General features: G+C 41.1%; 1 protein-coding gene across 1 annotated transcript; it reads left to right on the top strand.

The window, feature by feature from the left end:
- Positions 1-3,297: 3,297 nt before the first annotated feature.
- Positions 3,298-14,080, top strand: acvrl1 (activin A receptor like type 1). The gene is made up of 10 exons (XM_070968594.1): positions 3,298-3,948; positions 7,856-7,927; positions 9,140-9,376; positions 9,735-9,940; positions 10,034-10,133; positions 10,217-10,363; positions 10,486-10,761; positions 11,388-11,585; positions 12,484-12,614; positions 12,954-14,080. The coding sequence occupies exons 2-10, from the start codon at positions 7,858-7,860 to the stop codon at positions 13,098-13,100; spliced, it is 1,512 nt and encodes a 503-aa protein (XP_070824695.1). The 5' UTR covers positions 3,298-3,948; positions 7,856-7,857; the 3' UTR covers positions 13,101-14,080.
- The last annotated feature ends 3,195 nt before the right edge of the window (positions 14,081-17,275 follow it).

Here is a 17,275-nt window from a genome sequence, read left to right as displayed (position 1 = left end):
GGTATACAACTTCTCAGTCTGCTGGTACATAATGTACCATGTTTGAGTTACCTCTGCACAGCAAAGAAACATCTTGTATATAATGTTACTCAGGAAATCTTTTGGTAATAATATGCTACCCATCATACATGAAGCATCTATCGAGGCAAGTGATCTCTTTTGGGGTCCAGCTTGCATTGGAATTAAAATATTCTGTGTATAGATCAACTTGGTATTGACTCGTACAGCAGCTATAACAGCAATATATATTCTAATTACAGCAAATATATTTAAATGTGTTATCTAAAAAACAATGTATTTAGATGCTATTCTTGCAAAACATTAGAGGATCATTTCTGGGGTTGTTTATCTTAAAGTGAAAGCAAGAAGCTCAGGTCCACAACAACTTGATAAAGTGTGAGACAGATGTGTGTTTGTATGCAAGCTTGGAATAAATGTACTGACCTTTGCAGGTGAGTTTGTATTTCTTACCTCAGTTGTAGTGATAGTTTGTTTGGTGTGGTTACAGGACATAATACATATTTAGTGAGAAGATTTTAAAGATACCTCCTCAACCCTGCTGTTGCTATTTTATGATATGAATATATGGTATTGGTACAAAAGCGTAACACATCCTTAAGTGGTATGCGTGTGACTGATGAGCTTCTTGTCTGGCACGTAACCTCGGTTACTCTTAAGGAAACCCCTAATGCCCTCCCTGGAGTGGCATGGGATGGCCTTTGAGCCCTGGCCTAAAATCTTTTAATCCAATGTGCGGTATCATTGCATAACAATTAGCTTGTAGTGGTAGTATAATCAAAATGGCTACTTTGATGTGTTCAGGAATCCTCCTTAGATTATTTGTGTGAAAACATGCTGCAGCTGCTCATTCTAAGAGTGACACACGGTCATTTTATATTTTCAGTACTGCGGCTCACTTCCTCTGCACGGGGGAGGAACTTGGATGGTTGAGGTCAGATCAAAAATAAAAACCTTCCTAGAGTTCAAAGAAGGAACACATTCGACTTTAAAGATTAATGCTGTTTTTCAGCCTGGGCCCTATTTTTCCACTATTTTGTGAAGTGGCCAATGGGGACGACGGTTTTTGAAATTGGTCCAGTATTGAGCGAGAGCGCTGCAGCCAACAACTGTGAAACGGGCTGCAATCTTATCCTTCAGGGCAATTGCACACCATCAATGTATGTCCAATAAAAGTCTTTATTTTTGCCACTGACATGCCCAGATTGTTATAGAAAGGACGCCCACAGAGACCTTTTTGTTAAAGAGTAAGCTTCTTTTTGTTTAATGAGAAACAGTGGTTATAACACTCATCAAAGCCGTCCAACCTGATGAATTAAGGATTTATTTGAACCAAACCAGATTTGGTGATTGTTGGGATAGTTGAAAGACAAAGCAAGGAGGTTTCAGTGAGTTTAATTTTGTTTCTGTTGACTGTTGAAGTGTATTTTATGATGCTAAAATGATTGTTTCTGTAAATGGACTCTGATGCCTTGATGAGAGCCACATAACCACTGTTACTCAAAAAACAAAAAGGATCTTACTCTTTAACAAAAAGGTCTATCTCTCGAGGGATCCTTTCCAGAAGGTTGCCAGACACTCAGAATAACAATCTGAGCCGCAAGTGGCAAAAACAAACACTTTTAGTGGACGTACATTGCTGTGTGTAATTGCCCTGCTGCAGCACTCTCGTACTCTCAGTACTGGACCAATTTCATAAAATTGTACCCATTAGCCACTTATTCACAAAAACAGCTTGAAAAAGACCAACGTTACCCTTTAACCAGGTCTATGGGGACTCAGACTGTAGACACATATCCTCATACAGTTGTAACACACTAGACCAGACTGTGCAGATTTTGACCTGTGAAAATGAGGTATGACACAAGGAAGCATAAATATGAGTAAAGTGGTATTAAAGTGGAAGTAAAACATGGCTTCTCTTTATGAAGAATTTGCTTTTGAAAAACTGACAACATGGAAAAATGTCGGGTGAAGCAATATCCCATTTCCTTTGCTCTACTAGATTACACAACAAATGGAAGCTTTTAAGAAAAACCTTAAGGGAATAAGACCGAGCGGCTCACTGAGATTAGCAGAAAAGAAAAATAAGTGCTGATTATAAAAAGAACAACAATTTTCTCTCTTTTCTACAAGACAGCTGACGTGAGAGCTTCCAGCTGTGTCTTTAGCCTTAAGCCAAAAACGGAGAGATTACAGAGCCTGAGAACAAGGAGGGGAATTTATATTACAGACATGAAGACATCTCTCTCGGGCTCTGCTGAATGAAGCGTTTTCACACAGCAGAGTCTGTTTGGCATCTAGGACGCCCTTTGACTGCCACAATCGCTGTAACAGAGAGGCTCTTGAGCATCATTGTGTGAACCTCAGTTTGAGGAGATATGAAAGCTTTACAATATGCAACAAATACATCAGACAGGCAAATGAGCAGGAAAAAATGTTTTTAAAGAGAAAAATCAACCTTAAAGTGACCTCAACTTTACTTATAACTTCACATGGATGTTTCATCTTAACAGCACACAGACTCACTCTCACTGCTCTCCTAGCTTTGACTTCTGCAGGCGGCTGTTTTTAGTGTAAAAAGTTTCACAAATCCACTGCACACTTCCTGCTCAGCTGACAGATAAAGTTAGAGATGTACTGGTGAACATAGTGGAGCACTTAAAGAGAAAACAGCCAGTTGGTAGAGACCAAAAACAGAGCAAAAAGAAAGCGAACATGGGACTTACATTCACCAGATGGACAGAAACAGGGCTCCAAATGATGATAATGTTGCTAGCTCTTTGCTAACACTATATTGATTTAAAAGCATCTGATATGTTTGGCTTTTGGGCAGAAATTAACGATTATTTTCATTGTTGATCAGTGTTTCCCAAAGCCCAAGACGACATCCTCATATGTCTTGTTTTGTCCACAACCCAAAAATGATCAGTTCACACTGTCATAGAGGGGTAAAGAGAGAAAATGTCCATATTCAAGAAGCTGGAATCAAAGAATTTAGACCTTTAAAATCAAGAAGGTAATGGAACTTTTTCATGTTAGACCCAATTTATAATTCCGAGCAAAGCATTTTCAAACGTTTTTGAAAATGTCTGGAAGGGACCTTGAAGTTGCTCAACTAACAGTTAAACAGCTGATCAAAATGCGAGATGTTCAGTAATGCTTGTTTTCGCTAGGAGACGTGTTATTGTGTCATAGCGGGGTCTTTGAAGCACATTCCTGTCAGTGCAGTGCAGACAGCAGTCCACAGGGGAAAGAGGAAAATGAGGTTCAGCGAGCAACAGGAAAACAGCTATGAGAACACATTCCAGCCAGAGCAGAGTCTGTGCGGGACAATGAGGGGTGGGACGACACTGTGTGCGCTTTAAAATATGCAATCTCGCCTTAGATCAGGATAGACAGCAAAAAAAAAAAAAAAAAAAAAAAAAAAAAGCATGTTGTTGCTTAATGGTAGTGAACTGGCGGGGAGCCTTCTCTTGTGAAGCGGAAGGACTTCGGGCTGGATCCAGACCGACGGCCGCGGTTCGTGTTGTCGGTTTATCAGCGCAGATTTGGACCGAGATGAGATAGACCACATCCCGTCAGGACGCAGCTGCCTGCTCTTTGTTTTGAATAGACTTTTATACACTTTATGAGAGATTCACTAGTTAAAGGAGTGAGCAGTTGGATTTTTTCGCCTTTTTTTTTCTTTTTTTTGTGGAGCCAAGAGGAAAAACTGCGGACGAGAAGGCTGTTGGTCGTCACCGGAGAAGGAAAGGATGTGATCTCTGTGTGGATGAAACCTCTGCCTTTGACAAGTAACTTCACCGCAGTCTCTAAACGGAGCCAGCTGTGTGTCAAATGCGCTTTTACTCGATTACTTTGGTCACCGAGGGACACTTTGATATGGGAGACGTGCGGCTGTCAAGTTAAAAGGCGAGCGGGAAACAGGTAGGCTCGTGCTGCGAAACGCGACTTTTTCTTTCTGTTTGTGCTCTAAAGCTGAACTGCCATCACTAAATATCCAAAGATGTAGCTCTAAGCTATAACACTGAGCACTAAGTCACCTTTGACAGCGCCATACGTCACCCCACGTGTTTCCAGGTGTGAACCGACAGGTGTCAAGAAGTGGCCCACCTCACCCAAAGACGCGTTAACAGCAGCAAACTCAACTATCCTCTCAAAGTTTACGTTTACAGAGAAATATATCTGCATATGCTAGGGGTGGAAAGTACTTTAAAGTACATTTAGCCAGCTCAAGTGCAGTGCAATGCTGAGGTATTTGTACTTGAGTATTTCTATTTGACCCTGTTGACTAAGAGGTAAGTAGACCAATGTACGTCTTTGTAATAATTCTTAATGTTATTCTAATCAAAAATATTATGTGATTATGTTAGAAATCAGCTGATATAATCATAGCATGTTTTAAACTCTGAAATATCAGTATCAGCCTCAAAAATCCGGTATCAGTCAGGCTATGATTTACAACTCAACCTTACAAATTAGGGTTTTACATATATCACCTGTAACTAGGTAGCGAAATGTAACACCTCATCAAACAGCTGAAGCATTATACTGCTGCTTAAATATTAATGCATCTGTAAAAGGAATCAAATTATATAATACAGAATAACACAATACTGTCAGGTGTCATCCTTGATACCTTAAGCAGTGCATTTGGTCACAATACGTATCTTTACTTCATTAAGATTTTGAATGCAGGACTTATACGGTAAAGGATCTAAATACTTCCTGCATCACAGGAAACATCCTTCTTTCAGAACATATTGGGCTGAAATACTTCTTTAAATGTTGTAAATAAATGCTAGATTTATTCTCCTTCGCCCATCCTACACAAATGCACACATACACACACACACTCACACACACACACACACACAGGCGACGAAAGTTGCATTTGTGTATAGGTCCTAATGGAAGCTACATGGCCTTCCTCTTTCCAGGTGGGTGCTCACACCCAAACCATGTAGTTGCGGCTCTTATTTCTTTCTTCTTTGGAAGCAAAGACCAGTTTGTGTGCACAGTATGTCTGAGGTATATGTGCCCCTTTCTTCCCCAGACATGCATTGACTGAAGGCATACGTGTGAGAGCATGCACACAGCAACTGAGCCATAAAGCCTGCCAAGCCTAGCTTTGTTTGTGAAATGAAGATACAATCAGTCTGTCACTGAAACTAGCAGACGGTCACAATCACTGGATTACAGATTTAGGGGTTTTACCACTTAAAACACACTGAGAGCAGACACGTTTTAAATGTGTGGCATTAAAAAAGAGCTGAATGTGATGTATGTGCATTTAAACCACATGACAGCAGCTTTTACAGTAACATTGCTTAACGTTACTTTCCAGACACAGAGTCACAGGGCTTTTTGGTGTGATGAGGCCTCAGTGGAGGGGCTGTGGGAGGCTGCTGTGCTATGCCATGCCCCCACCATCCACCGCTACAACCACAAAGTCATCCAGATGGAATGAGAGATCTGCCTCCCTGAGTCAAAGCTCAGTAGATGAGAGGAAGAGATGACAATTGGATCTTTTCCCCTTGGGTCACACGGGTGTAGTGTTGGACAGAATGGAGACAAACAGGAGAGAGGAAGTGTTCTGGAGTCTAAAGTCAGGATGCCCACGATGGAGGATGTGATTACCACTTCTCTCCTATGTCGGGATCCTGTGGATGATAAAATCCTGTGGGTGGAGTTTTGTTTAGGCTATTCCTCCACTGGATCCGCAGATTAACCACCACTAACATGAAGGCTGCATGATACAGGAAGTGCTCTTTGCTTTTTTGTCAAATATGGCTTGTGGTTTTAGCAAGTTATAGCTGAGTGCAGTGAGTTCTCATGTGTTGAGCTGGGGCTGGGGCCTCGCAGCTATCCCAGATAGGAGGAAATTCTAAAGATAGCTTGTCAGACATTTTTATCACAGATTTTACATTAGATTTGATGCCTTGATGAACATGGGAAACTCCATTCAGAACACGCTCGCATTTTCAGGACAAACAGCCGTGTTTATTCTTCGAATAGATGCATTTTAAAGAAAATTGGTGAAACAGGGTGTGAAAATAAAGAAAAGCAGGCACCAGAAGTGTCGTGTCAGTAAAAGCACAGATATTCATGCAGAACACCGTAAGTCCTGTGGTTTCTCTTCAGTGACATTTGACTTAACGAAATGACTGTGTGATGGCTTCCTGTTTGTACTTAAATACATGTAGCTAGATGCATCAAAACTAAAAGAGGATATCCGTTGTTTCGTGCTGACATGTGCAAGTTCCAGTGCCAGACGTGTGCAGGTCAAGGGTTATTTGCTGTGTGCTGTGAGGTAGGATGAATACGTCTATAAGAATACGTGATGATGATGATAAAACATGCTCTGCAATGGCTAATCTGCCCATTTTAGAAATCATGCTTCTATTTTAATTTGTATGTGGATAGGACTGTACATGTGTCTGAATCTCATTTATTGTTCTATATCATTTTAATAGATACTATCTATAGCCATCAGTCCAGTTTTCTGAGCTAATTTTAAACATCTTGGTTGAGTTTCTCACAGCATAAAAGTCTGATTTCAGGGTAGGAGTAATGTCTCGCAGGCAGTGAGTGTGACCTGTGACCACATTGAGACATCTCACCTAGTTTCTGAGTCACACAAAATGCACACATTTAAGATTTAAGATTAACCCCACCCACCTCAGAGGTTACAGCACAGACCTCAGGTTCTGCATGTAATACAGATTGCAAGCATCATTTTCTTCCTGCGTTCAGTTGATTAAAGAAGCTGCCAGCTCATAAACTCAAATGACACCTAACCAGCAAAACTGCCCCTTACTCTCAACACCTGTCAAACAGCAGCATATCCAAGACAAAGAAAGACCTTAAAAGACTCCAGGGTTTATGTGGGTGCGTGTATTGATGTGTGCTTGTCTGCTTTTTTAGACTGAGTTAAAAGTATCGTGAATGAATCACCATCATCATTTTTCCAGTTTATGTAATTCCTTTGTGACGAACAAAGATGGAGTCCAGATTGTATGCAGATTTCAGCCCACTTCATATTTAGCTCAGTGTATGTAGCGATACGATAAACAATGTCGGATCTGTTACAGCAGGTATTTATGCAGTGTTTTACGCTTTTAAAAATATTCTACTCAACTTGTTCTTTACTAAAAAAAATAGCAACATTTTGTGACTTTTCACTCACACTTCAAATTAAACCTAACATGTCTAAGCTCACCTGGGTGTTAGGTTACAGACTAGATTGTGCTTTAGCAGTGCAAAGGCTGAGTTGTGTATGGCGGCCCTCCTGCTTGCGTGACCCTCTGCAGTGCAGCCCTAAACAATGAGCAGACCTGAGTCTCGCCGGCCAGCCGGGTGGGGCCACTCAATGGCAGGAAGCGTAGCCATCAATATTTACTCTGCGAGCAGGGTAGTCGAGGAGTCGACAGGCCTGGAGCCTGGGTAGCACAGCGCCACGCACGGTCTCAGCACACACACACAAACACTCTGGAGTGCTGTCTCAGCCTCCTTCCCCTAAGCCCCTTTTTCCCACCCAATGCAATTACAACACAGGCAGACAGGCTGGGCCCTCGGCCTGTTGTTTTTGACCTCATAGCTTCCTCTGCCAAAGAGCTCGGGATTTAACCGCTGCTCGAGTCCTCATAGGCACCGCTATTAAGTTACAGTCTGTACATTTGAAATGCACATGGAAATGGCCTTTTCTTTCTATATTTCACAAAAGTAAATCTCTGGTTCCTCTTTGTGATTGTTCCTAATAAACATACAATACTAATTGCATTATCATTTGATTATATTAACTGTTATTGATTATTTTGTTCCTGTTTCACAGAGATGGGAGGCTCTGCTCTGCTCACAGTGGTGCTAGTTGGGGCGCTTCTGTCGATCTCTGCTGTCCATGCAGGTGAGTTAATGTTCAGATGTGGCAAATGTGCAACATTCACTTTGTTGCATTCACTAAAAGCTCCATTAAAGGAAACTTTGGATACTGTCACTGAATCACGTGACTTTAAAATGAAGGAGTAACTAACATCTTTTAGTTCTTTGTTTTGGGTCTCCTGCATGTAGACAGTATGGCCCAGTCTCACGGTTCTCACCAGCCCTCCAGTATAAAACAATAGGCAGCTGTTTCGCAGCAGGCAGAGTGTACACTACCTACCTGGCATGAAATGCAGAGTTCAAGTAAAGAAGCAACACCCAAACCACAGCTAAAAGGCTCAGGAGTATTTGACTTGTGTTTGTCACATGATCAGAAACAGGTCTCTAATTGGATTGCTCCATGTCAGTCTTTCTGCCTCCTACTGGTCAAAAGTTTAGCAATGCAACTTTAACCATTTGAACATACAGTCCCTTTAAATGTGTGACGGAAGGGTTCTTGCTTTTCTATTAGTATTAGGTTTGATGTTCTGTCTGCAGGGCTTTGTTTCAGACAGAAATGAATGTATATGAGGATGTCTTTGCTGCCGGTCTTTGTGCCTCTCCATGTACATGCACTTGTGTAGACATTAACTGGTATGCTGTGCAGCCCCTGAGTTCAGGCTTTACCAGCTGACCTGGTCATTACTTCTTAAACACACACTGGGCACCAGATTACCTCTATCAGAAACAAAGAAAATCTCAGCACCATAATGCAGAGGCTTGCAAAGTAGGGAGAGTTTAGGGTAGAAAATCACCATGAACGCCTCTTTATTAGTCATCAGACTTTTCGTTTTCTGTTGATTCGTTTTTCTGTAACTTGCATTCAGACACACTGTGCACTATATAATCTCAAACCAAAAATACCTCTCCTGGTTAGCCACACAGCCTCTCTCATCTAATTGATGCCTTGTGGCTGCCAGGAAATGTCGTTAACATCTCTTTCTATTACCGCTAGGGTTTACCCTTGAGGAAGCCAAGGTTTCTTTACAAGTATAGTTTATCACTTCACTACCAATCTGCGTGTGCTTTTCCTTTACATTGCCCCAATCAGTCATCTTGGTAGGTTTCTCAATGGATCATTGACTGTTGAGAATGTACCACTGTATGTACACATGCATGCATGTAGCTAGATTTGTGCCTGAGTGCGGTCACATGGGTGCTGTCAACACTTGTCTGTGTGTACTTCCTTGTGCTTCAGACTCTGAAGATGATGGGAAGCTGTTGTGCGCATGCGAGAACGCGAAAGGCACATGCGTGAATGGAACTTGCAGAGGAGACCACTGCTTCTACACCTGGGTGCACGGCAATGAGGAGAGGGGCTGTTTCTCCAAACTTCACTACAGGGAGCAGTGCTTCACCTCCTTTCCACGCTTCTTTGTCCTCTGCTGCCAAGAGAATCAGTGCAACGCCTTCATCACGCCGCCTCCAAACATTAGTCAGTACCCAAAGCCATTGCTTTACAATATTTTGACACCACATCTGTTCATCTTAAAGAAACCTTGTGGAATTGAGCCTCAGTGGTTAGTGTCAGAGTTTAGCAATTCAGTGCACAGCCTGCACTACTGTACTGATGGGATTCAAAGTTTCCTTCCAGGTAGTAACTAGTTCCCCCTTGTGGTCAGTTAAAGTAAATTGATGCTCTGTGGCTTTCCTGTTTTGGATCTGATGATGCACTGAATGTCATATTACTAAAGAATTCCAAAATAAAACCTCTCCCCCTCAATATGGTGAAATGCTCCAAACTGGTTTTACAAACTCAAAAATGTGTGTGTTGTTCCTGAATGTGTGTCCAGACGGAGAGTCAACAACAAAGCCCCCTGAACACAGTCGTCCGGAGCTGTGGATCACAGTGTCTTTGCTCCTGTTGATCGTGACTGCCAGTGTGTGTGGCCTGGTGCTGTTCCTGCGCTTCCGACGTGCACACTGCAGACTGAAAAACGCTGAAGCCCAAGATGTCACCATGCTCAAGGTCCCCAATGGAGATGACCCCACATATGGCGTAAGAGACACTTGATGTTTGACACAATACTGTCCAAAGATGTTCAAGTTTTAGGTTCTCACATCTGGAGTATTTCTCTGTTTCTGTCTCCAGGATATCTTTGATGAGTTTTGTACATCAGGAAGTGGGACAGGGCTGCCCTATCTGGTCCAGAGGACTATGGCCAGACAAATCTCACTTGTGGAGTGTGTCGGTCAGTCTCCTTTGTCACTGCTCTCCTTTACCATGTTTTGTGTATTACTTTGCAGTTGTGTAATTATGTTGCTCTGTTTCCAGGTAAAGGCAGGTATGGGGAGGTGTGGAGGGGAACTTGGATGGGGGAGAGCGTGGCTGTCAAGATCTTCTCCTCAAGGGACGAGCAGTCCTGGTTCAGAGAGACAGAGATCTACAATACTGTACAACTACGACACGACAATATTCTGGGTACGGCAGCAGATTTAAGTTCCAAAGGCATTATTCATGTGAGACAAAGTGTGCAGTATCATTTCCGACAGCATCGGCCAAAAGATGGACATTGAAATCATGATCTCCTATTCTGGCTTTAGGTTTCATAGCCTCTGACATGACATCCAAGAATTCCAGCACCCAGCTGTGGCTCGTCACCCACTTTCATGAGCTGGGCTCGCTCTACGACTTCCTGCAGTACAGCAGCTTGGAGCCTGAGAGCTGCCTGAGGATGTGCCTGTCTGTGGCATGTGGCCTGGTTCACCTCCACACTGAGATCGTCAGCTCCCAGGAAAAGCCAGCCATCGCTCACCGAGACCTGAAAAGCAGAAACATCCTAGTGAAGCGGAACGGACAGTGCTGCATCGCTGACCTTGGTGAGTAGAAGCAAGGACTGCGAGATCACTATTCGCTTGATTTCTAGTTGCATCTGTTTCCAATTTCTGCTTATAGTTAGAATTAATAGGTGTGTTTCCATCAGTGTATTTTTATTGCATGGTTGATGGAAACAGCAACATTAAAAACTTTAGTAAAAGTTTTGTAAGCTCAATTGAAGTGGTTGTTGCCTTTTTCGAAAAAATGTTAATGAGGAGATGGAAACACATTTCTGTTCTGGTGTAGCAAGCATATAACTCACATGACTGATCAGCTGTTTCAGCTCTGAGAGAAGAAGAAGAAGCTGTCAAATTTCCATCATTCTACTTTTGTTTTCACAGCTTGAGTTTCAACTGCGCTCTTTTAATTACACCATTATATTGGGCCCTCTTTGTTGATGGTACAATCATTTTCTGACTGGAGAATTAACGCCACCGACTACTTATCATATGCTCTGACTCCTAATAATTGCAGAACTACTGGATGGATACAACCGTTCATTTGCATTTTCTTTTGCTGATTTGTGTTACATTTGGATGGAAATCCAGCCAGTGTGTTGAGCCCAAACAACTATGTCATGCTGATTTTGATAAGTTTGTATCGTGCTCTGTGTCTGCCCTCTCCTCAGGCTTGGCTGTGATACACTCTCAGTCCCATGACTACCTTGATGTGGGCAACAACCCTCGTGTGGGAACCAAGCGCTACATGGCCCCTGAGGTGCTGGATGAGACTATTCGTATGGACGTCTTCGAGTCCTACAAGCAAACTGACATCTGGGCCCTGGGTCTGGTCTTCTGGGAAATTACCCGCAGGACCATTGTCAATGGTGAGGAGACAACAGCCTAGTAGAATGTCGTCCTTTTGCAGTCATTTGCAGATATATTTTAGTTTGTACCTATTTAAACTTTACAGAAAATGGACCACATGCATGTGTATATCACTGGATATTTTCTGATTTGATGTCCACTCAGACTCATGTTGAAACTGTGTTTTCTTTGTCATGCCTGCCTAGCTCTGGTAGAGTCTACAGTGAAAGGCAGTTAGCCCCATGTCTCTCAGCACTCCACTGTTTTTGTAGTCTGTGTCTGTCTCTACTATCCTCTCTCATGATTAGCACTGCAGTAATTATAAACAGTCTTATCTGGTGTCAGCACTCACTTGTACATAGTCCAGATGCCCATTCACACAGTTTGAAGATGCACACACACACATACATGCACAGACGACCACGCACACACACGTGCACAAACACACTCAGTCCAGATGGATAGACTTTCATAACTTTGTGTGTGTGTCCTCACCCAAACAACTACACACACATACACACACTCAGCAGGCCTTGCAGATCTCCATCCCAATGAAGTCTCCAGGGAAGTGATATCGTTCCCTGCTCTCTTGTTTAGTCAAACATACTTCACAAAACTCCCACTGCCGACTATCTCAATGCTCAAGTGTGTTATTTCAGGCCGTGTATGAAGAGAAATTTATGTTCTGAAAATGTATGAGGAGATGAATTTGTGGTTTATCTACTCAAGAGATTGATGGTGAGCTTTCTTTATTGTAACATTACAGTCTGCCTGAGCACCCCATTGAATCACACAACCAAGACTGTTGCTGTGATTAGTTGTTGTTCTTCTGTTTGACTTTCTTCTTCTTCTTCTTCTTCTTCTTCTTCTTCTTCTTCTTCTTCTTCTTCTTCTTCTTCTTCTTTTGGATTGTTTCAGGGATTGTGGAAGAGTACCGTCCTCCCTTCTTTGACCTGGTACCCTTAGATCCCAGCTTTGAGGAGATGAAGAAGGTGGTGTGTGTGGACCAGCAGAGGCCCAGTCTTCACAACAGGCTCCATTCCCACCCTGTAGGCAGTCTGATGACACAACACACACACAGTTCCATGCACACATACACACACAAGTGCAGTTTTCCTGGACTGTGAAAATCTCACTACAGGTTATCACAACTTCTAAGCTTTAGCACCCACATGCTCTCTAATTTACACAGTTATTAAAGCAAACACATACACATACGCACTTGATGATGCTCTCACATAGATTCACAAATGGATAAATGTAGAGTACATATTCAATAGGACTCATAATGACTGTATTAGTGCTTAAACAGATACAGCAGTAAACACATGTTGACTTTGTACTGCACTGGCCTGGTGGTATTTTACATTTGTCTCTGTGTGTCGTAGATCCTGTTGGCCATTGTGAAGATCATGAAGGAGTGTTGGTACCAGAGCCCACAAGCCCGCCTCACAGCCCTGCGGGTGAGAAAGACTCTCTCCAAACTGGACCACGACAGCGACTTCAGCATCGAGAAACTTAAGTGGGATGTCTAGACAAGAGCACAGGATGAAACGGGGACAAAAGATCGAAAACCCCAGAAGGGATTTTTGCACCACATTCCAACAGCACAAGGTGCATATCATTAGCATATTTTGAGCTAATGACTCACGCCATCACTGCATTATATTAAAACCATATGACTTTGAGCAGTAGTGTCTAGACTGTCTCACACCCAAGGCTGTTTTTTTCTTTATTACATAGCCTAATTTTCATCTACCATATTTTTGCTGCCTCAAGCCAAGAGGCCCTGCAAAGAAAACTGCAGTATTAAGACCAAAATGTTAATCAAGGTATTTTTCTTTTTGCTATGTTCAGCTGCTAAAACTTTTCAGACATTTCTACAATAGAAAAAATAACCAAACAATTCACAGGCTGTGCACGCAAAGGGTTTTAACCATTATTGTCTGAATCCCCTACCGTCATGACAGTAGGAAAAATCTAGCACAATTGCTCATCCTGTTGAGCATTTAATTCTGTTTTTTCTCTAACATAATAATAATAATTGCACTTACCAGTTTTCCCATAATGACCAAAGCCACAGAAAATCACAGAGAACACAAAGACCTCTGTGTTCTTTTACTGTGAATACAGGAAATATGTGAGTAATCACATGCTCATACCAAAGCACATAACTTGTTGTGTAAGCATATTTAACTTATATAGAATGAGTATTTACTATCTGCGCACAGGCACATGGAGCTATTTAGTTGTACATATTCTAACAGTATTGAAGCTGTTGGCTTGTATCACCACTGAGTTTATTGTAAATATATTTCAAAGTATTTTCGACTATTCAGCAATGAAACACATCTTATATACTTTTTTACAACACAGCTTTTTCAAATTATTTTTTTACATTTCTGTAGGCCTAAGATGTACCATCACCATCACTATGGTCAGTAAAGACATTCACAAACAGACATGTAATATTGTATATGGAGAATAAAGGACCGTATTTTTCAATCTTTTGTGCCGTACATGCTCTTTTGTGCCACTGATGTCTGCAATGCTTTCAATGACCAGTAGAGGTCATCAGAGAATAGACAAACAGGGTTACAGTAGTGTAGCTTTCCTTGGGAGATTTATGGTGTAATCGGTTTTGCAATCGTGTTTTCAGTTTTGAACAAAAAACTTAAAACCAAGATTTCATCATAACACTGAAGCATAATCAGAAACAGTTACCAAAGTCAGGAAGGTTGGAAATTGGTTAGTGTACAAGCCTTATATACTGTACACCATCGTGTTTGGACAGCCATAATATCCCAAATGTAAAATGTGTGTTGTTCCCAGTCCCAAAAATATATTAAGATAACATGTTTTCATTTTCTCTCTGTCACTCTAACCTCACATACTGAAAAAAATAAATAGATAAGACAAGTCCGACTGAATGGGGACTTCAGAAATAAACAGAAAATACTTCATATATTTGTTTTGCCGCATTACTCTTAGTGGTCATTGTTGTGATATTCTGTATACACTGAATATAGCAACGTAACTTTGAATTTGTATGTTTTATTTGGTCATTTTTAAAAGAAAGAAGACAAAAATTCAGGCCTATTGGATTTAAGGAGTTCCCTTTTAAACTAATGATTAGATCCTGTTGATAACAGAAACAGTTCTGTCCTGAGAATGGAAACGACGATGGCTCAAAAGTCTAACCACAATTATTTGGTCCTAGCTGTAACCCATGCAACCATAGTGTATGATCAGGTGTCGGGTTGATCTCATTTTATAAAAAATTGGTTCTGAAAAATATACTTGCTTTTCCAATGGTCTGGTTGGAAACTGTAGTCAAAGAGACAACAACAAGTTTGAGGTCGAGAATGAAGAGCTACAGTTGCCAAGAATGTTGCCCCGTGATTGATGACAGTAACTGTAGCATTTCTGCTCCCTTCATGTAACATCTGCATGCCTGTGTTTTCTTTCTGTCTGTCCTGCTTGTTCTTCCTTTATCTGTTGGTGTGTGTATATGTGTGTGTGTGGTATGTGTGTGTGCGCATGTGTTTTCTGTCTGCCTGGTTGTTGAACAAACTCCAGAGAGATAATACTCCCTCAAAGCCCCAGTCTGTCTGGTCAGTCAGATGAAGAGCTGGTTATTTTTAACACTGCAGGGGGGTTGTTCAAGTATCGGAGAGGCCAAACTCCCTGTCTGTGAGTGCAGAAGCCCGTCTCACTTCTCCCTCTGCGTCCCTCCTCTGTGTATTCCTTTTCACAGTGGGATCATTCCAAATGGCACGGTAGAGACAGAGGGATTTGTCCCGCAGACAACATACACTGAAGAAATGTGGAGATAAATGGGACGGGGCCGATAATGGACAGATACAAACCACAGAGGAGACTATGCAGACACAATGAGGCTTGAGCATAGATCAGTGAGAGTGCTAGAAAGAGGACAGGTGATAAAAGCAGGCACAGATCAAGTCCCAAATGCACCTGCTTGCAGTCTGACTCACCTCTGCCTGAGCTACATTCTCCAGCAGTGGCAGCTGGATGTGTTAGTCGGGTAGAGACAGGGTGGGTTACCAAGCTGAGAGAAAAGCCTGAATGGATCTGGACCAAAACATTTTGTGCAATCTTTAGGCACATGATAAGTGTACACTCTCTGCAAGCAGCTGTAACTTCCTCAAAAAATCTGATGCAGCAGCTGATATGTGATCTAATATAAATTGGAACAATAAGGGTCTTTTTTTTATGCAGACTCAAACCAAACTGGTGCCACAGATTTTGATCAGGGAATGGCGGATGGAAGCATAGATTAGACAACTGTGGTGTTCCAAAGCTATGCTATACAAGAAAGGCACTTGTTTGATCACTGATCAGTCATTGAATATGAATGCATAGACACATGTTCTGACTCACATAATGCTGATAGTGCCAGAGCAAATGCAGAGAGTCCCACAGTCACCTGCTGTGCATGTAAGGTGTGTCATTACAAGCTCTTCCCCCGCTGCCTTCCAACCTTAATCCATAGTAAGAGAAAAGGTTTAGTAGTCAGTCATAGTCACACTGGATTCCTCCTCCATTTGCATTAGAGGACCACGTCATGCCTGACTTCAGATTTCTACTTTCAATGTAGGCGTAGCATAGTTTAAATTGGAGTCATGAGTTTGATGACTGACCCTTTGTTCACATTAAGGAACTGCAAGGAAAACTGAATTATCACATAAACTTAATGACAAAGAAATGATCATATAATTGTAGAAACTGAAACCAATAATGTAGAGAAGTAGTCATAATTTCCTGTTTGTTTTTTGATAAAATACTGACTGAATTCAGATTATGAAATGCCTGGATGCATAATATGAAGGGAAAACAATAACAATTATGAGATTATTTTCACAGTTTTCACCCTTTTTTGGGGAAAAAATATATTTATGACTAAAACCTATTTCTTATGACGTAAAAAGAGACATTTTATTATTCTATTTTCAGTAATAAGAATGTGTTAATAATATGTTTCATGTCGATCAATTCACAAAATCCTCCTGGTGATAAAAACTGAATCTAGACTTTCAAAACTAATCAAAAGTTAATTTAACCAACGTATGTAGTCTGACATCATCGTTAGGATATAAAAATAATTTTGAATGTGGAGAAATAGTCATTTTTCTAAAAAGATAATGACTGACTTCAGATAATTACATCCCAGGGTACAACACAGATCAGATCACATGCACCATTTTAACACTTTTTTCTCTCTTTTGTGTCATGAAAAGTGACATTTTTTGATTTTACATTTTCTGTAGGTTAATAACAAAACAGTGGAACAGGGCCAGTCAGAGCCAATTTTTCTAAACAGATCATTCAGTCTTAAGTAGGGCCTAATGATCTCAATCAAGGTTAAAGTATTGATTTATTCATCCATAAAACTGTTCTTGCTGATTACGGGAGATATAAATGCTCATAAATTAAATATAGATAAGAACAATGTGAAATTTGCATTAGACATAACCTCATCTACGTGAAATTTACCAGCTATTTAACTGAACCAAATCTTTAAAAACTTCATATACTTAGTCACATGTTTAGAATTGCTGTTATTCTGTGTATATCCTTAGTTCATTGACACATTCTTTGTAGTTTCATTCTCATCCTTATTCTTCTTTATTGCACATATTTTATGTTTATGTGCATGTTTAACCTGCAGCTACAACAAAATAATTTCTCA

The sequence above is a fragment of the Chaetodon trifascialis genome, chromosome 8, assembly GCF_039877785.1.
Source record: "Chaetodon trifascialis isolate fChaTrf1 chromosome 8, fChaTrf1.hap1, whole genome shotgun sequence".
Lineage (NCBI taxonomy): Eukaryota > Metazoa > Chordata > Actinopteri > Chaetodontiformes > Chaetodontidae > Chaetodon > Chaetodon trifascialis.
This window is presented reverse-complemented; position numbering and strand designations above follow the sequence as displayed.